General features: G+C 45.9%; 1 protein-coding gene across 2 annotated transcripts in view; it reads right to left on the bottom strand.

The window, feature by feature from the left end:
* APPL2 (adaptor protein, phosphotyrosine interacting with PH domain and leucine zipper 2) overlaps positions 1–20070 on the bottom strand; it is a 50245-nt gene extending 30175 nt beyond the window's left edge. For both annotated transcript variants that reach the window (XM_045779973.2, XM_045779974.2), the window contains exons 1-4: positions 19828–20070; positions 13203–13301; positions 950–1009; positions 308–379 (exon numbers count right to left, since the gene is read on the bottom strand). In XM_045779973.2, coding sequence (XP_045635929.2) covers positions 308–379; positions 950–1009; positions 13203–13301; positions 19828–19881 — 285 coding nt within the window. In that variant the 5' untranslated portion in view covers positions 19882–20070. The remainder of the gene's footprint in view (positions 1–307; positions 380–949; positions 1010–13202; positions 13302–19827) is intronic.
* Between the last annotated feature and the right edge of the window lie 1523 nt (positions 20071–21593).

Below are 21593 nucleotides of genomic sequence, written 5' to 3'. Positions count from 1 at the left end.
ATTGTTTTAAGCCACCTACTTGTAATTTATTACAAGCAGTCAGAGAAACCAATACACTCTCTCAGGAAACTGAATTCTCAGAAATCTTTCTCTTGGTCCATTGTTCATGTATAACAAAGGCTTTTTCCTCAAACCAGAAACATAATCGCATACAACCTTTCTTGTGACATGAGCTTTGGAAGAGCAACAAGTTGAGATATCTTCTTAGATATTTAAGTAGATATCTAAAACGGAAATTGGGCCAACACAAAGATGAAAGAAAGTTCAAGAAAGAACCAAATAAAATTTTGCCACGTTGCAATCTTACCTCATCTACCACTTTGGAAAAATAGTGGAGTGTAGAAATTACTTCTTCGTCGCCTTTGCCAAGAGCAAAATTCTAAGACCAGAGAATAAAAGACCCGGGTGTTAACGCTTGGGGAGTCAGTGCTGCCGCCTCGCCCACGTCCCACCGCCCTCCACGCCTGCTCCACTCTGCTCCTGAGCGCACATCACGCCACAGTGTCTACCTGCAGAAAACGAGTGCGCTCGCCTCGTCCTGCCTCAGCGGTGTGCTCCATCGCCCCTCCCTGACTATTCCTTTCTTGGCCGTCACCCTTCTGTCCGGACATAATGGCATCTTTGAGTTTATTTCCTGGAACTGGGTTATTTCCTGGAATTTGATCCATATGTAGCCCCTCAGACCATGAACCCTCAAGGCAGTGGGTGACTTCTGTAGGCTAATTAGAATACATCATAAAGACTCTGGGATAATCACCAGTTAGAATTTATCAGGGAAAGGGAAAAGGCAAGACAAAAACAAACAAACAACAACAAAAACCCAGGAGCGGACAAAAAAGAAAGAAGGAAATCAAAGCCTTTCAAGGATGCGCTTGGAGAACTCCTTAAAAGAACTCCACTTGCGAGAGTCCCGAGCACAGCATCACGCGTCACATAAATACCCAGTTACCTGTTTTTCATACGCCAGCAGCTGCTTAGAAAGCTGTTGAGTGGCCAGGCACATCTCATTCTGCAGGGAGAAGAGAAAAGCAGGTAAGGTGTGTCCAACACATGTATAGTCACCAAAAAAAAAGTCACTTCAGAGAATCCCATAAAAAAACGCATGTGTATGTCTATAAAATAACAGTTTGTTCAGGAATTATTTGGAAAACAAGACCAAAACAAATTAAAAAGGTTAAAGCTTGCTGACCGCCCCCCCCCCCACCATCTACAAATTACTGCTCCTTCTGGTCAGTTGGTACAAAAATGTAGTGAGTAGGGGCGCCTGGGTGGCGCAGTCGTTAAGCGTCTGCCTTCGGCTCAGGGCGTGATCCCAGCGTTCTGGGATCAAGCCCCACGTCAGGCTCCTCTGCTAGGAGCCTGCTTCTTCCTCTCTCACTCCTCCTGCTTGTGTTCCCTCTCTCACTGGCTGTCTCTGTCAAATAAATAAATTCTTTAAAAAAAAAAATGTAGTGAGCAATTATGCTGCGCCCAACATCCAACAAAGACGCAGTCCCCGTCCTCATGGGATTTACTGGGGAAGCAGACATCAAAAAATAGTTACAAGCATGATGAGAACCGCAAAGGAAATCATGGACCTTTCAGGAGGTTCTAACAGGAGGACCCAGGTGGTCTCTAAGAAGAGAGGTTCTAAGTGGACCCCTGAAGACAGACGAGGAGTTAGCCACGGGAACCAGCTTTCCAGAAGGAGGCACCAGCATGTGGAAGAGTAGCACAGCCTCTCTGAAGAGCGACAGAGCCGAGTGTAGCCGGAGCAAGGGGTGCAGGCGAGACAAGCCTGGCCGTGCAGGCAGAGTGAGGGCACGCGAGCCTCCACGGTCCACGTTTAGACTGTATTCTAAGTGCAACGGGAACTTCAGCTGCACTGGGACATAATCAGATCCAGCAAACCCAAGAAGGCTAGGTCTGTCCTGCTGGGTAGGGACACAGAGACACAGCTGCACTGTCCCGGGAGGCCCATTTCATGCCACTTTTCACTGGCCTGTATTGTTCCTCTTCCTCTTCTCTGACTTATCCCTCTCATCTCTGGCTGTGGGGCAGTGTTCCGCCAGTAGCCTCCCACAGTCGATGCCCTCCGCCTAGAACACGGGTCTTCCGTTTCTAGAGCTAGTGAAAGCCTCTCTTCAGATTCGGGACTCACTCCCAACAGAGCGGCAGAGCCCCAGGGTCTGACTGGAGAGAAGGAGGGGAGGGCACGGGTTGTCGGTGGCCTAGACTTACTTTCTAATTCTCCTGGGTTTGCTGTCCCTTTAGGGGCAAGGCCTGAACTCTGCAGAAGCTTGTTTTCTTGATTGTGGTTTTCCTTTGCAAGACCCATCAAAGTCCTAATCCTACTTTTTTCAGCCCTCTTTGCTGACAGCTAGCCAACCTGTTCCCTGACTTTCTTCATTGGCCTCAAGGAACGGGCATTAATTGATCCTGAAACATGGCTCTCTCCCTTTTCCCCCAGAATAAAACCCAGCATATAATAATAAGAGTTCCCGGCTGTGGCATCCTACCAGGGTGCCACTCCTTTCAAAACAAACCAGAGCTGACGGCCAAAGAGTCAAGAGGAAGGCAGGTGGACAGATGCACGAGCACTAGGCCCCGCACTGAGGGAGGGGGTGTGACAGCTCCCAGCACACAGCAGCCTCTCAACAAACATGTGATGGATGAATGCACAGACAAGGTTAGCAAACTCACCTAAATTCCCGGTTTAATACAGTACGTGGAATCAGAGGAAAATACTTCATACCCAAAGTAACATCACAATGGGGAGGGTACAATAAAATACCAAGAATGGACAGGCATGAAGCAATCAGCCGAGAAATACTGCCTGCCGATCATCTCCAGCAGTGCGGTCTGAAAGGTCAGAATGCACGGGAACAAGAGTCTTGGCCCACTCACTGGGCTGACAGCCTGTTGCATCAGAAAATCCCTTGCTCCCCTTCTCCAAGTTATCACGGACGGTTTAAGTTGGATTTGCTCAAGCTACTTCAGCATCTGCCTGGGGGCCGCACGACGTGGACTGGGATTTGCAGACCTCCAGAATCATCCTAACAACAGCAACTGACACGGAGAGCACTTAACCCATGGCAGACGCCACACCAAGTGTATTCCCTGCATCACCTCATTTCATTCTGACAACCCTATAAGGTAGGTTCTGATTATTAACTCCATTTTACAGATGAAGCAACTGCGGCACAGAAAGGTTTAGACACTTGCCCAAGGTCACACAGCTAACCAGCAGCAGGGTTGGGATGTGAGCCCAAGTCTGTCCCATTCTGAGATCCACACACTTAAACACTACTCTCCAAGATCCCAAGTCCTGCTAAGAGCTGAGGCAGCCTACGCTCTAGCCTAAATTGACAAACTTTTCCTCTGAGGGGCCAGATAGACATGACTTTGGGACGGGGTCTCTGACACAACTACTCACTCTGCTGTTGGAACATGAAAGCAGCCATAAACAAGAGAGAAATGAATAAGCGTGGCTTCCTTCATTTAAACATTTATAAAAACAGGAAGCCAGCCCAAGGGTGTAAACTGCTGACCCTGCTTTAGACACTGAATGTCTCTAGAGACCCACCCTCAGGAGGCTCTCCATTGAGCTACGATATTTCAAATTCAAGGAACATTTTCTACCTTTTTTAAAAAAGATTTTATTTATTTTGAGAGGCAGAGAGAGAAAGCACAAGCAGCAGGCAGAGGGAGAGGGAGAAGCAGGCTCCCCACAGAGCAGGGAGCCCGATACGGGGCTCAATCCCAGGACCCCGGGATCATGACCTGAGCCGAAGGCAGACGCTTAATCAACTGAGCCACCCAGGTGCCCCCATTTTCTACTCTCTTAAGTCATTCTTTATTTTAGCTAATCTAAAATATTACTGCCCCATATCTGCATCCTTTATTTTTTTTTTTTTAAAAGACTTTATTTATTTATTCGACAGAGATAGAGACAGCCAGTGAGAGAGGGAACACAAGCAGGGGGAGTGGGAGAGGAAGAAGCAGGCTCATAGCAGAAGAGCCTGATATGGGGCTCGATCTCATAACGCCAGGATCACGCCCTGAGCTGAAGGCAGGCGCTTAACCGCTGTGCCACCCAGGCGCCCCTATCTGCATCCTTTAGAGACTGGTCAACAGACATGATAACTGCCCTCCCTGCCTTCAAACTAAGCAAGAAGCACAGGCTACTTGAATTCGTCTCTACCACTTAGTGGTAAACACTCCAGATGGAATGGAAAAGGCTGCCAGGGCACTGCCAGCGTCACGCTGCACCCAGGCTACTGGGGGGGGGGGCGGTTCCGGTCCCCCGGCACAGAGCCACAAGGGGGCACAGCATTCATCTGCTGATTTCCACAGCTACTGCATACAGCTGGACTCCACCAAGTCTCTCCCAGAAATACCCCGTAAAAATGCTGTGTATTTTCAGATGTGTGTGATTTCAGGCTACAAGATTCTGCTCTGCCGGTATGATCGCACGGGGAACAAACGACAGGTCCAAAATGGCCTGTCACCGGCCCTGAAAAGAAGTGAACTTCTGTGCAGAACACAGGCCGTGAAAAATCTTTTGAACTAGACCAACTTTAATCTTACTCACACTTAATCTATGGTACACAGAGGTTTTATGAAATGCTTTGCCAACATTAGCCCATTAATCCACACCCTGTGAGGTCAGCCCACACAATTATCTCTGCAACAAGCCTTGCAGAACCGGAGCTTGGGTGCAGAGTAAATATTAGCAACAGCAGTAACGCAGACAGCTGCTAACCCTCAGCGAGGCTTTCCTAGGTACCTGACGGGGCTGTTAAGTGCTTTTCATATATTATCACATTTAATCCTTACGATGCACCTATCAGGTAAGGACTATACCATTCTCATTCTACAAGCGAGGAGACAAAGGCTCAGAAAGGATAATAACTTTCTAAAATCACAACTAATATCCGGCAAGGCAAAGACCCAAAGCAGATCTGCCGGACTTGAAATCTAAATACCACGTTTTTAACACTATGCTATTTCCAATCCAAAGTGCAAACCTGTCTCGCTGGGCCTCTGGATAGGAACATAAATCCCACGCTTGTCTAGCTGTGGTTCAGCAACAGAGGTGGCCTAAAATTTAGACTCTAAATGGAGTTCTACGAGTCAGATTTCTGTGACATTCTGGAACCGGTCTTTGGCTATTAACTATGCTATTTAATGCCTCCTAAGAATCCTTTAAAAAGATAACCTGCGGAAGTGTTTACTGACAGCATCTCCTATATTAGATGGAAACTTCACGGCTCCTGCCAAGGCAGAAATACCAGTGGTCAGCAAACCTAAAAGGAAAATCAACTTTTAGCAAAGGACTGTTTATCTTGGGGTGGCATGGAGCGCTCACGGAATTGTCACTGTCACCCCAAGCCACCCAAAAGGCCCCTGCTGGCGGCACATGTATGGTGAACGGCAATGGAGAGGCCGGGAGCAGGGGCAGAGGACATCCACTGGGGCCAAAGTCACCACGGAGGCCCTTGCTTCCATCCCAGCAATGTTGTCTCGAGCCCAGTTGTGGAAAGTCTCAGTCGCCACGTGCTTACCACAAAGCCAGGGTCCAGGAGCCCTCGAGCTGGGCCGCGCCCAGGAGTAGTGAGGAGCTCAAGGAATGAAGGCAGGACACTGTGCTGGGGGGCAGGCCGTGAGAGGTGCCCGCTGGGGGCGGGGAGGTTACCCTGGAGGCAACGGAACAGGCAGGAGAGTGACAAGATCCGACACAAGCAGAGGAAAACTCAAGCATGGCTGTCGTGGACGGGAGCACTGAAGGGCACGGAAGAGGGTCGGGAGACCACCTGAAGAGGTCGAGTGAGGGATGAGAACGGTCTGAGCCCGACGCAGAACGTGCAGAAGGGGTGGAGGCCTGAGAAGTATTTCTGAGGCCAAAACAGCATGCAGCGCGTGAGGAAGGAGGCAAAAGCAAAGGAAACCGGCCTCCAGTAGGATGACTGATGGACGACAGCACCCGGGGCTAGGACGCAGAGGACCTGCAGGGATTTGGGAGTGACGACAAAGCACACGGCTGGGCTGCGCTGGCGTTCATCTGCAGATGTCCCCAACTCAGTCCTTTACTCCACACCTATGACACCCACGGCTCCAACACTCAGAGGGGCCAGACCTGGTGCGGGCAGTGGAGACAGAGAGTCTGCGCTCTGGGATCTCATGGTCCGGAGGGATGCGGAAACCGCACTCGCTGCACCGGAAGTGCTCAGATCAACAAGTGTCAGGGGCAGCCGGGCGCACAGGCGAGCTTCGGCTGCTGCGAAGGGAGAGCAGGAAGAAAGGAAAGGTGCCAGAGACACCTCTGAGGTGAGGTCTTAAAGCCGGGAAGGCCGTTTGTCAGAGCGAGGGGCTGATAGGGATTGCCGGCAGCAGGAATGGCAGAGCCAAGTCTCAAGACATGTGGAGGGCCTGGCATATTCTGGAACAGCCAAGCACGAGGCTAGAGGAGTAGCCTGATACTCAGTTCGTGAAGAGTTTTGCGCACCTTGCTGAGGAGTTCAAACTCATCTGCACTGGGAGCCAGGGAAGGACATGAAGATAGGGAGGGAGGGAAGTTTGGCTGGAGGAGGGATGGGAAGGGGAAGACACGTCCCGAAGGCAGGAAGATGGATCAGGGGAGTGCTAGATCGGGTAAGATCTGAGTCCTCACTCCCCATAGAACCAGTAGGCAAATGTCTTGCATAAAGACCCAGAGACAAAGACTAGAAACAGATCCCAAAATGGCCAGGCTTGCTGAAGGGATCTTAGATCTAGAAGCAAATGGAGATGGAGCAAAGGAGGATTCCACTGCGATTCTGGAGAACCAAGACTTAAGGGGTAGGCAGCAACAGTGTGCCAAGAAAGGAGAAAGACCTAGAAGGACGGGCAGAGAACCAGGAGGGGACCAGAAGGGACCTTGTCACAGGAACCAAAGCAAAACTGCTTCAAGGGGGGTGTCATTAAAGGATCAGGTGTTTGCCCAGGGCCCAAGGGTGGAGAGGCTGCGATTTTGGCAATAAGCCCCCATCGTGGCAAGGGTAGGAGGGAGGCCAGACCGAGGGGGCTTGAGGAACCGGCAATCAAATATCCAGTGAGGAAGTGAAGAGAGCAAGTATAGACTGCTCTGTCAACAAAGTCAGGATCAGAGGACCAAGCTCCCATTGAACCCAAATAACAGTCCCAGTATAACGTGCTATCTTAACTATTGTTATTATAAGACTTAGGAGATGATTAACATCCAGAGCCCTTCGTGCCAGGAACTGATCTTAGCCCTTCACAGGTAAACTCTATTAACCTTCACAACAATCAATTAGGCGGCCATGATTACGGTCTCTGTTACCTGATAAGGAAATTCAGGCAAACAAGTGACCCTCCCAACATCACAGAACAGTGGCCAAGCCAGCACTGGAACTCAGATCTGATGAGTTCAAGGCCACACACTTAACCCCTGTACCTAAGTGAATGAGCCTCGCCCAGAATCATCTTTCATACTAATCTGAATGCCGTCAAAGCCATCATGAGGAAAAGCTGTAGATCCTGCATGCAAAACAAGTGCAGGAATCCCGGTCTCCGAAGCGGTTTCTAGAAACCACTCAGGCTCTCTGCTCCCTCACTTAAGCTACATACATATTTCTCCTCAGTCCCTGTCATATCAACCTCAATTTGACTGGTTTTCAGGGCTATTAAAATGCACTGACTAAAACAATTATGCATAAAAACTAATTCAACAAGGGAAGTCACTTCAAGATACAAAAAGGAATTGACCTCCACCTCTCACATACAGTGGGGCTCCGTTTCCCTGGGGGACACATTCCCAGGCCCCCAGTGAATGCCCGAAATCGTGGCTAGTGCTGAACCCTACATATGCTGTTTTTTCCTCCACATACATACCTATGATAAAGTTTAATTTATAAATTAGGCACAGTGAAAGATTCACAATGATAACAAAATGGAAGAATTACAACAATACAGTTGACCCCTGAACAACATGAGCTTGAACTGTTCCAGGTCAACTTACACGCAAATTTTTTTCAATAAATACATACAGTGCTATAAATGTATCTTCTCCTCCTTGTGATTTTCTTAATAATGCTTTCTTTTCTCTAGCTTACTTTAAGAGTACAGTATACACATATACAACATACAAAATACGTGTTAATCAACTATGTCACTGGAAGGCTTCTGGTCAATAGTAGGCCATTACTAGCTAAGCTTTGGGGGAGTTAAAAGTTGTATGAGGATTTTCAGCTGTGTTGGGGGTCAGCACCCCAACCCCTGCATTGTTCAAGGGCCAACTGTATACTGTAATAAAAGCTATGTGAACGTGGTCTCTCTCTCAAATATCTCATCGTGTTGTACTCATCCTCCGTCTTGTGATGATGTGAGATGATGATGCCTACGTGGTGAGATGGAATGAGGGCCATGACGTGGCACCAGGCTACTAGTGACCTTCTGACGGTATGTCCGGAGGAGCAGCACCTGCTTCCAGACTGCAGCTGACTGTGGGTAATGGGAACGTGGGAAAGTGAACCCACAGCGAAAGGGGAATTGCCGTGCTCCACAGCTGTGTGCCTGTCCTATAGTGACAAGAACCACCGTGGAAAGCTCCTACTTCCTCAGCCTCTGCTGCCACTTCTGGAGGTCAGTGTGTCAAAAGAGTAGAGCACAGTGGCTCAGGGTGAGAGTACAGATCTTCGAGTCAAAGACCTGAGTGCAAATTCTAGTTCTGTCACCGTGATATCACGCAAAATATATAACTTGAGTCTTGGTTTATTGATCTGCGAACACACGCTATAGTAACGCCTCTCCTTTCTTATGAAAGCTAAACGAGATCCTACAAAGGAGACACTGAGCCTAGCGTATGGTAGTTTCTGTGCCCAATAAACGGAGACTATTATTTCTATTATTAAAATACGCAGTTCTGACCCTATCTGCCTTCCAAATCCTTCCCTGGCGCTATAATAAGCTCACACTCCTGGAAGCCCACTCCTCCCATTTTGTTTCGCAGAAGGTGCTGCATTAGCTAGCTTAGCTTGAGATCTCTATACAGGGGCCCGTTGAACAAAGCAGGGGTTAGAGGGGCCTGCCCCAACTTGTACACCCAAAAATCTGCATCTAACTTTTAACTGCCCCAAAACTTAATAGCCTACGGCTGACCAGAAGCCTTACTGATAACATCAACAGTCAACACAAATTCTGTATGTTATATGCATTATATACTATATTCTTACAATAAAATAAGCTGGAGAAAAGAAAATGTTATTAAAAAAATCCCCCGGGTGGCTCAGTTGGCTAAGCACCCAACTCTTAGTCTTGGTTCAGGTCATGATCTCAGGGTCCTGCAATCAAGGCCCTTTGGGCTCCACGCTCAGCGGGGACTCCTCTCCCTCTGCCCCTTCCCTAACTTGTGTGTGAGCGCTCACTCTCTCTCGTGCTCTAAAATAAATCTTTACCAAAAAAAAGAAAGTCTTAAGAGAAAATACATTTACAGTACTGTATTTATTTTTTAAAAATCCATGTATAAATAGACCGGTGCCATTCAAACTCATGTTGTTCAAGCAACTGTTATCATCATTTCTAAAGAAATTTTTTTTCTTTATAATACCCAATTTGTGTGTATCTTCTCTTCAAAATATTTTACTCCTATCACCTCCTGTTACCTATTACCCCAATTTGAAAAGATACTATTCCCACCTCCAATTTGGGCTTTTTGTTTTTAGGATCTGTAGTTCTGTATTCCAGGTTTAAGAACAGTTGTAGAGACAGAACTATGTTTGAATAAGCCTGGTTTGCTGAAGGAAAATGAAAGGGCTTTAACCATGGTTCTCACTTCAAAAAAATCCACCCAAAATTTACTTAAAGAAAAAAAAAAAGAAGGAAAAAAATTCTATCCAGACTGAAGGCACTAACTACAGAGGTTCATTATCTGTTGGAGGAGACAGATTCCAAGAACTGCTGGGTTTCGCTAATGCTGCTGGGGACATTTCACCGCTGTTTTCTCACCACGATATTCGCAATGAGATTACCTAAGTAAATTTCACTGTAAGACCCTAATAAATCCATTCTTAAAAGATTTAAAAAATTTTAACCTCTCCAAAAAAAAAAAACCACAAACAAAATTACGGCAGATATTTTGATTATTTATGTGATTCTGTATAACAATTGTATGAAATACAAAATTTGAGATTTAACTGAATATGGACACAGATGCATCTATTCAAACACTAAGAGATTTTAAACTTATTTAGCCAATCATCTTCAAGACAGCAGATCTTTTTATGTAACCCATCTCTGCTATTAGTGTATGAGAAACATGTACTGCTTCTTTCGTTCAAATGACCCCTAACAAGGTACTCAGTTCCCTCGGCGTGCAAAGGCACATTTGACAGTCAAAAGACCAGACGTGACTTCACAGACCACTGTTAAAGGTGAAAAACAGCCATGGACTATAGGTTCATTCTAGCACATAAGTCAAATAAAATTTAAAATTCCCCCCCAAATCGGCTACAGTCAGCAAAACTGCTCACAGAACTTTCCCCTACTTTTCCTCACTCTTCCTCTTTCGAAAATTGAGGTCCAATGGCATTCGCCCTATCAGGATACAGAAATTTACCATGCGATCTGATTCAAAGTACCTCTTGTGAACATTTATCACTTATCAGAACCATGAACCTGGTTTTTTAAAATACAATAATGCAAAAACATCTTGCTAAGTGCCTCTGTTTTTAAGAATGAGATTATAAAACCCTATTAATTTAATTCAACAGGTCTAGGTGTAAAATATTTAGGAATAATGTTAAATAAACCAAGAAAACATAACTTAGGGGAAAAAAGTGGAGTGAAAACACTGATAAGTATTACTATACATACATATACACACACCCATACATACGTGTATATAAACAAATTCATCAAAGAGGAGTCAAAGAAGTTTTCTTTTTTTAATTACAAAGAAACAAAATAAGACACCTAAGCCTTCACAGAAACCTGAAAACCAACTGACCCTGACCCAGCCGGTCCGGGTGCCGTGGGCCACTGCTCGCATCTGTCGCTGCGTCTGGCAGCCCTAACCAGCCCTTCCCGCGAGCCTCTGCTGCAGGAAATGCCGAGGTCGGAGGAAGGGTTTCTGGCCAGTACAGAACCCATGTGATGATCATGTGGTGTGAATTAAAAGCCGGTTTACAGACTCTTGGAATGCACGACCCACTTAATTTTGGCAAAATGTAGTTTTCTGGCTCAAAAGAAAAAAACGCATAAGAAAGCATCTGGACGTCTCCAAGTAAATGATTCTGACAGACATGGAGAGGCAGAACAGAGAGACTCTTGGGAGTGACAGAGACACTGTCCCTTAAGTCGTGGGGCTCCTAAACCTTAAACGGGAGACAAATAATTTAATGACAATATTCAAATTACTGAATAGCAAGTAAGTTCAGGTCCAAGCCCAGTGGGAAAAAAATTTCTATTTTCTTAAATTTTGAATATATAGGGAATATAAAAACATATAATATAAATAGGGTTTTATAAAAATCAACCATGATACATCCCCAATTTCTGAATGTCTTACCAAAACAACAAGTAATATCACACATGAGCACATGATTTGTTTGGGTTTTAAAATCAGTCCCAATTAAGTTACACTTGTGTAATACAGTAGGGTTTGCAAATCTGTATCCCCAGCCTGAACTCTAGATCTGATGTCCACTTTGATATCCCATGGACACCTCAAAATCAGCCTTCAGGAAAGAATTACCATTGGCATCCCTGCCATTACACACACACACACACACACACACACACACACACACACACACCTCCGTCTCTTTCCGTGTGCTCCCGACTATCCACCCTGTTGTTCAAGTCAAAGACCTGGACATCACTTCGGACTCATCCTTCACACATCCGACCCCTTCACCTCCAATCAGTCACCAATTTGCCTCCAGAACACCTCTGAAATTCACCCACTTCTTTCCATTTCTGCTGCCACTCCCCTAGTTCAGGCTGCCCCAGGTTTCATAGCTGAGAGTTTGGGCTTCAGGTTCGGGCTGACTTGTTCTGCCATGTAGTAATGGGGTGGACTTGGACAAGTCATTTGTCATTGGAATCCTTAAGTCTCCTAACCCATAACATGAGGATGGTGACAATGCCCACCTCACAGGGTTCCTGAGGAATTTAAATGAAACAATCCATATGAAAGTCCTGAAATCAGGCCCAGAAGCTACAAAATACTCAATTGATCTCGACTGTCACAATCCTCCTCCCTTTGGGTGCTGAGCACAATTCCTCTGGGTTAGGCGACGTTCTCTCCCAGCGGTGCTAACACTCTTAGATACATGTTTTCTCTGTCTCCCCACCCAAACGAAAGCTCTCTAATGGCAAGGACTGAGTCTTCCTCCCATATACAATATGAATAAATGACTAATAAAACAATAATAATAAATGATCATATATGAAGGGTTATATAAGAAATGACTACACACAATTATTAGTATATATTATACACTGTGGTATCTCTTTAGAGATCATCAATGAGAAAAAGAAACACTGACACATACAGATTTAAGTCAGCAAGGAATCAATAATCAAAAGCATCGACTGCCATAATATTTTGACATGCAACATAATAAATTTTAAGTAATTTGTAAGTCTTCCCTTAGAACATAAGATACACAGGCATTTCTCGATCTTAAAAAGATTCACTTCTGCTACTCAGCAATTTATTTTCCATTGTTTTGCAAGTCGGAGGTATTTGTTCCTCAAAACAAAGAAGCCACCCGATAGTTTCAGAAGTGTGACTCAAGCCTTTTCAGAGGAAGCACGTGGAAAACCCTCTCTACCCGCCTGCCCCGACGTCTAAGACTCCCATTTACGAGAAAGGCAAAGAGCATGTCTCAGGATACTGACCCCGCTCATTCACAAGTAGGATGAGGAGATTCAAGTGTTCCCCTCTGGGGCTGAATTTTTTAAAAAATCAGAACCAGTGACGTGGTCTTTCTTTACTGGTTTTACTAGTTTCAGGAAAATTACCCACTTTCTTAAGCAGAGAAAACAGACTGTCCTCCGTTTTTTAACGTGAGCAGAAGTGAGGAGAACAATTCTGATTTTATTTCCAAATTTTCAGTGATATTGTTCTGACTCCTATTTCTCAGCCTCTTGAGAGAAGTTCAAGATGAGGGCAGGGGGCGCCCGCTCTACTCCTCCTGGGGGAGGGCACAGCAGGCTACCTGGGCTCCGTAGACACGCTGCATGGCCTGGAGCAGCTGGTTGGTGTAATCCGTGAGCGTGCCAGCATCTTCTTCAAACACACTCAGTAAAGAGCGAGTCTAGGAGAAAAGAAGAAAAGAAGTCGATTTTATTTCTAAGTGGAAAAGTTACAAAGGAGGTAGAAAACATACACGCACACATGCACGCACGCGCGTGCGCACCTCTGAAATGGGGAAGGAAGGTGCCAATTCTCCGGCTTTATTCTTTTACTGATAATACTAGGAAGAGCTGATTCCTGGAGCTTTGATTTAGAACTACTTTCCTAATCCTTCAGACTACAATGAGGGGGCAAACTGAATACAATTCGAATGTCAGGGCCAGAGAAGGAAAGCCAGTTTTTGAAGAGTAAGACTTGAGGGCTATTACCTGTTTCAACTTAGCCCCTACCTAAGCACAAGGAGAGTCCATCCAATTGGGAAAAAAAAAAAGAAAGTTAAAAAGGCAGCCTCCCTTTTCCAGCCCATAAACTGAACACAACGCCAGGCCTGTGTGTTTACCTGGGGTGTGGACGCCCAGCACGGCATCACCCCAACAGCTAACCATCTGTCTGGTTTTCTGCAAACTTGGACATCTCGCAGGAGTGCGTCATTCTTTCCTCTTAAGATACTACAGTCAATTTCCACATCTTTCGTCATCTTTTATTTAACTAATTTTAAACTTGTAGCCAGGAAATTCCGTATACCCTGGGTCCACCAGCAGCAGATCTGGGCACAAAACTGAAATCGCAACTTAGCAAGAATGCTAGCTCTGTTCCTTCGGGAAGGCTAACTACTCAGGGCCCCGGAGCAGCTGAGCAATGTCTTTAGATGGAAGGTATTTCCTATTGTTCTTGTGCACAGAGCCTGACACATTGAACACTGAAGAAATACTGACATAGGAGATGGTGTCTAAATAAGCACTGAGGTGTCACATAAGTGACCATATCTACTCAAGGGACTTTACTTAATGTGTCCAGCACAGTGGGCATTTAAAATATTATGTCAGTGATAATGGGATCGCTAAAAACAATCCATTAGGCACAGAATGGACAGTAAGTTACAGAAATGCTTATAATACGATAATATCAAAGCATTTTACAGAGAACAATCTATTAAGGCTCATTACCTCCCTGCGTATGCATTTCAATTCCTTCTTTCTTTTTCTAACTTCAGGTAAGATAGCAGTGACTGACTTCAAAGCACCCTCAATTAATTACCTGGGTGTTTGGATCATTCAGTCTCCCCTGGATTTTGTCCCCTAAACTCCAGCGTACTTCGCAGCAGGACACACTTGTCCTGGCTCTGCCTGACCCCTTCAAAGCTAAAAATACCTTCTCTGAGACCAAGGTACTCTCTTCAGTATCAATCCTTATCAACAGAGGGACCAGATGCAATGAGCATGGAAAATGTAAGACAGGTTTTTACAAAGCTCTCAACGACAGCAAAACATCAGAGTTCATAGGGTATATAAATTTGTGTGCCAGAGCAGAGGTCTTCAAGCCTTCTAAAATTAAAAAAATGGTATGAAACACGTTACCAAACAATGTTTATCATTAGTATGCATATACACTCCGATTTTTTTCTGTTCTATTCCGCTCTCTTCCATTTGTAAACAAAAATCATGACTGTGACCCACTGGCTCTCGTAATCGATGCATGGATGTCAACCAGTAGGTGGAAAACATCGGTTCCAAACTCTTCATTCTATCTTTTTAATATACTTTGCATTTTGGGGAGGGAAAAGATTGTATTCATTCACTGATGCATGCATCTCTGCCTTCATCCGGTTTCTGCTGAAACATCGTGCTGGGAACTGCGATTCAGAGGTCATTAGAACCGACTCTATGTTCTCCAGGAGCTTAGAGCCTGCTGCGCCTCTCAAAGCATCTGGGATCCCCTTGGGACCATGTCAGTCCTGGGTCCAAATCCAGGCTGCAACACTAATTTGTAGGGTTACTGAGATAACAAATATACATAAAGCGCCTAGCAGTGTGTGAGGTATAGTGCCAGCAGATGATACTGATTACGAAAATAATGAACTGTGATTGCTTATTATATGCTGGACACTAAGGGCTTTGCAGGTATGATTTCATTTTTTCTAAGTGAGAGCAGAATTTATTGAAGATATAGAGAGAGCAGATACAGACAGAGCGTCTGGGAGACTCTGAAAGGAAAGGGGCAAGAGTCTCTGCATGATTTCATTTGAACACCACAGTGACACTTCTCCACACGGTTGTCCATAAATGTTATCTAATAGTAAAGGACCTTTTTGTCTCCTTGCGTTCATGGTGTCAATGCTGGAGGAGCTCACTCTCGTTTATGATGGTTCTGGTATCTTTCTCTGCTCTAACTAACACGTCTAGGAAAATCAGAAGGAAAGAATGATACAAGTGACTGAGGATATTTCATTTTTCTAACTACGACTGATATCCATTTAGTTGAGTCCTACTTACTGTTTTTAAAACTCTCAGGAATAAAACCGAATGGAAAATGAGAAGATGAAAAGAGAAAGCTTATGTAAATGTCCTCCACGAAGAGAACAAAAACAAGCCCTCCCATTTACTCTGTACCTCCTGTGAGACACTGTGCTGAGCACTAAATATTTGTTACTTCATTTAATCCTTCCAACAACTTTATGAGGTAGAGACCATGGATACATAACCCTGTTTTACAGATAATAAAACTGAGGCTCATCAAGGTCAGGAAACTTGCTCAACCTCCCATGGCTGGGAAGCAGCAGGGCTGGGACGTCAATCCAGGGTTGACCGGCACCAACAGCCACACTTCCTCCCCTGCAGGAGGCTGCACCTGTCACCCAGCTGGCTGAGCTTTATCAGTGGGCATGCTCTGTGGTCCACAGCCCACGTCCTGCCTGGAGCCGGCTTCCCTTCGGTCATCCTGTCACACTCTCCCCTGTAATAACTGCCAAATCTATATCACAAGTGTTTTGTTTCCTTACACTCTGGACATGTTTACCATGACCACCCCCATTAGCCCTGGCAAGAAAAAGCCAGCCTTTCTAACTAGGCCATGATCACTGCTGAAAAAAAAAACCTGCCCAGCTATCTTAGGCACTGTTTTGATATCCACATTATCAGCTCCATATCTGCTTAAATTTGTATCTGGAACAACAGGAATGTTCTCTATCTGGAATGTAAGGAATGAGACCAAGGACCAGCCGAAGGTACACCAGACATCAAAGACCCTACTTAAAAGTTCGAAAGACCCTGATGCCGATCACTTATAAAGATAACAGCAGCAATCGTTTATGGAGTTACTAGGACATGCAGGCATGAAGACACTTTACACACATTATTCATTCTTCCTAAGAATCCCATTAAGTAACTAATTTTATTCTAATTTTACACATGTTGAAACACAAGCTCAGAGAGGTCGAGTAACTTGCCTAAGGTAGCAATGGCAGAATCAGGATTTCAATTCCATCCTTTTCCTACTACCCTACACTTTTAAGAGTATGCCTGGCCAAAAAACCAAACAGCCTAAGGATACCTACAGCCTCAGCTACATCATCCCTCCATCTTAAAGAAACTGGGTGGTACCTAATAAGATAGTCCTAGACATTTTTTATTCTCCAGAATAGCATCTGATCATATAATGGCACAATTTTAATAACTCTGATTATAAAACAGACACATTATTCTCCACAGTAAAGACATAACCACCAGGTTGTTTTGAGGCCTCTTGCTTCAGTAAAGAAAGCCTGGTTTGGTCAAGCAGGGCTGTTCCCAGTCGCACCACTCACTGTATAATCTCAGAACTAAGTCTTTAATTTCTCTGGGCCTCAGTTTTGCCAACTTCAAAGGAAACAAACACACAAAAATCAAGAGAACAGCAAGCAATACTGCTTTTGTCTTCACCTTATCTCAAAAGCGGACTACTTACACAAAAGCCAATAAGCCCCTGAAGAAGTCTGCGTGGCAGCTGCTCAAAGCTGCGTCTGTGTTCCTACCACAGCCCATTCACGTGGCCCTGGCACTGCTTTCCTTATCTGTCTCCCGGGACAGACTGTGCCCCGTGGAGGGCAGGCACTCCTACCCTGTCACTGTGTTCCCAGCATCTAGCGGCGCCTGGCAAGAACCAGAGGCTCACAAACAGCTACGGAGACGAGTAGGTTCGTCCCCAAAACGTTCTGCATCTCACATATCAGATGTAACCAGAAATGATATGCGTACACACAGACTAGTCTCCAATACACCGTGCAGAACTAAAAAGGACGAAATGAATAGATGTGTCTAAGGGCGGTCAACTGCTATTCAGCTCTCCTTGGGTCACTGAGTTCAATTACAAACGCTTTTGTGCTCACTTAATGAATCATGTGCAGGTTGCTGCAGCAACCCTCATAACTACTCTCCATAAAACTAGAAGAAACAAACAATAGATGGTTTCTTAGGATCTTTTCCTTTCAGCAAAACATTTTAGGTCACCGATGATAGAAACGCCAGGTGCCAGGTAGCAGGGCCAACTTGAACAATACAGGCTAGACTGCCTGGTTCCAATCCTGGCTCCCCCACTTGTATAGTGTATAATCTTGGACAAGTTATTCAACTTCTCTGCTCCTTGCTAATTTTCATAGGAGACTTATTTCAAAAGATTATTGGGACTATAAAGTGAATTAATACAGGTAAAGGATTTAGAATAATGCCTGGTGCATAAAATACACGTGTGATTTAGGTGTTTGCTATTGTTTTTACTCTTTACACATAAAAGGAATTAGATTAGCTTTTCTCCGGTTCCAAATCTATGGGTTTCCTCGGGAATAAGGCCACTTTAGGCACACGTCCTATATAAGACTGCTAAATAAATATATTCTGATGATTATCAGAGACCTTCTTGAATGTTAGCTTCCATCGAACAACCTCATGAAGAATCCTGGTAAGATGACACCTAAGTCCCCAAAGCAGTAACAATTCCCTACATTAAGAAGAACATCATATAGGAATGCCAATGCCACTAAGCCTCCTCTTCCACATATAAGCTCAAGGTTATGACCATGCAACATAATTTTAAGCTTCTAAAGCCCCTTAAAGATCAACTGCTCCACGTCCCTTATTCTGCAGATGAGAAAACTGAGTCAGCCACAGAGTGAGGGTAAGTGACTTGCCCCAATCACATGGTAAGTTAGTGGTAGAGCAAGAATTAGGATCCAGTTTTCCTGACTTGTTTGCCAGTTCTCTGCTACCTCCCAGCTGAGCAAACGCTGTAAACCACTCAGCAATGGTGCGTATTCGCGTATGTGAGAGTCAGAAATGCAGAACTTGACTTCTCAGTGAGAGCAGCATAGGAGAATCAGTGAGTGCAACCGCTCTGACCTGGCTCAGCCACCACCATGATCAGTTAGGAAAGCAATAAATCTTTGAACTTCCGGACTAGGAAGCAAACGGAAATCCCTGTTCAAAATGGTATCCGTAGAAATTCTACATTATTATCTTCATATCTCACATTATGTGTGAGGATGGACAAAATGACTTCTCCGAAGGGCTTCGGTCCCATTAAAATGCCACAAGTCTAGAGACTTCAAAGAGGTCTTTGAAAAGTCAATCAGACCAGCGGATGCCAGTTAAAAAAAAAAAAAAAAAAGTCACAGCTTGCTCAAGTTTCTTACTTCCTACCTAAGGAAGATCACAAAGAAATGGACACAAGGCAACTAAGCACACAGCCGTTTGACTGCTAATACTGAACCGACTAGATGCAGAGTGGGTGTAGGTTAGTCCATCAAAAGATCACCCCGGCAGTTCAATTTGCTAAGAAAAAAGGAAAGGGACCGAAAAGAGAAGGAAAACGTGTTAATCTCATTCGAATTTTTCAAGAGTTGAGACACCAGGGGATAAAAAGATGATTTAAATAAAGCCAGGGATACAGAACCAGGAGAGTAGATAAGAAGCTGGGGCAAGGCTAATGCGGAGCAAAAAAAGTTCCCTGAAGAAAAGGGCACCGAATTACGAACTCCTGTCATTCTGCACTCATCTGTTCGCTTTACACAGCAGCTTTCACCTGAAGAGCTCCAAGGGCTTTCTTCCATCTGGAGCGTGCTAATGAAGTCCCCCTGTGCGACAAATGGGGCAGGTGTAATTTTCTCTTGACAAAATGGGAAAACCGTGCCGAAGGGTACCGCTGGGAAAGAAAGCTGGGCTCTCTGCCTCCCATCTTGGCCCTAAATCCACCAGGACCCCTCGCATCAGTAGTAGTAGTAATAACCAAGACTGACTGCTTCTTCTGTAGCAGACTTTGCCCGCTAGCAACTTTACAGGCATTCCCTTATTTAATTCCGACAACTCTAAGAGGCGGGGACAATTATTATCCCTGTGTCACAGATGACAAAACTGCGGCACAAAAAGCTTATTTGTCCGAGGCACTCAGCGAAGCGATGGAGACCAAGTTTAGGCCGGGCAGCGTCAGTTTCAGCTGACTCTGGAAAAGGGGTCACGACACAAAGACTCCGGCCGCGGGGGGCTTTCTCGGGTTCTCCAGCCCCGTCCGCGGGGTGCCCCCTCCCGGCCCCAGCGTGCTCCCGGCCTCCACCCCCGGGGCTCGAGGGGCCTCCCCGGCCTCCAGTCCCCGGGTGAGGGGACCGGAGCGGCGGGAGGTACCTGGGGGCTGTCCTGCAACGCCTCCTCCAGCAGGAGCTTGTCCACAGCGGGCATGGTGGCGCGGGGCCGGGCAGAAGGACGGAGGGCGGGAGGCGCGGCCGCCGAGGGTGCTCCCGGCTGAAGCGACGAGGCGGACGCTCCGTGCCCGCCGCGGCCCCGCGCGCGCCCACTCCTGGCCAGTGGCCGCCTCCCCCGCAGCCGCCCTCCGTCCCGCCCAGCCGGCCCTCCTCCCAGACCAGCCCTCCGCGGAGCCGGATCAACAGGAAGTGTGGCGAACGCGCGCGGCCTGGCCACCGGAAGTGTGGCGGACCCGCTGCCGCCGCGCCGCTGCTCGCGGGAAGCCGCAGAGCCTCACGTGGGCCCCGCGGCTCAGTGCTCAGCCGAGGTGTCGAGGTGTGTGGTTAGCAAGCCGGATACTTATGCTGCTCAAGGACCCAAACGGGGAACGATAAGGTTTTATCTGCTTGCGCCTACCTAGAAGACTCTTGAATCGAAGGCGATAGGAGCGAACAGATTTTGCCTCTGTGACCCTCGCCACTTGCTTAACGAAGAGCCTACACTTGACACACCACGTTTTCTAGATAAATCCCAGTGCCCCCGTGACAGTTCCGAGCGCAGAGGTCACGTAATTCTAGAAACAATGGATAACTGAATCGTCTGTGTCATTCAGAAGTAGCCATTGTGGAAACCAGAGCTATAGGATTTGAGCAGTGGCATCAGACCTCGCCCACATGGTTTGTTGTGTTCCGTCATTTTGGAAAATTTCACGTGCGGTTTTAGAATTGGAAGGAATGTATAATCTAGTTCTGTTGCACTCGTTTATAGGTTAGAAAACGGGCCCCAGAGAATGAGTGAGTTGGTCAGGGTCAGACAACGGAAGGTGGAGGAAGAAGAGAAGGAAGGAGGGGAGCAAATGGCACACGACGTCTTCTTATACCAAACGCAAGGGTCTCAGAAGTTCCTTCTTCGGGAATCGGTAAGATTTGGCCAACAGAACATGTAACCAAAATCAACAGGCAGGTTATGATAAAATTATCCGGATGCTTTAGAAACACTGGGGTCTATTAAGGTACAATCTGAGTTATAAACACCTGAAATTCTGATGGCAGGCTGCCTGGTCACTTGGAGACTCCAAGGCCATCATTCCTAGTTGGCTGCAGCCAGCACCAACCTTTCCTGAGCCATTATATGGCCTCCATGGGAAATCACCGGCATCCTTTTTCCTGCCATGTTCTTTCTTCTTGGGTAGAATCATGTTCACACCATGTTTCTTCCTTTTCCTGCGTTTTCTATCATTTCTACCACGAGTACCATTCAGTTAATTTCACCTCATATACTCTGCCAAATCTCTCCTTACTGAAATCCTCTTCCAAAGTCCAGACTCAAGCTCTTCCTTACCTGTCCCTGGCCGCATATATCACCACCCACTACGGACAGCTATCTCCTTGATTGACATCCAGGGTGTCTTACCAGGTAGTGTTTTTTTTTTTTTGGTGTGTGTGTGTAGATCCGACTCCCTGTGTAAAAAGTAAGCCTCTAAGAGCATAGCACGTCATTTTCCTTTTACCCAAATACTGAGACATGTGGTAACAAAATACTTGTTTGCTGAGTATGGCATTCTTTTCTTACAACTTTTTTCCAATTAAGAGAAATTTCCCCCCAACTCTCCATCTTGCTTTGTTCCCATCCTTCCAGCCAATTGGAAACAAACAGTTACTAATTGCCTGGAAGACAAACAATAAAGATTCTGCTGATGATAAGAATAA

The sequence above is a fragment of the Ursus americanus genome, chromosome 17 (genome assembly GCF_024610735.1).
Source record: "Ursus americanus isolate L20-20 chromosome 17, mUrsAme1.1.p, whole genome shotgun sequence".
In the NCBI taxonomy this organism is placed as follows: domain Eukaryota; kingdom Metazoa; phylum Chordata; class Mammalia; order Carnivora; family Ursidae; genus Ursus; species Ursus americanus.
Note: the sequence above shows the minus strand (reverse complement) of the source record. Positions and strands in the feature narration are given on the sequence as shown.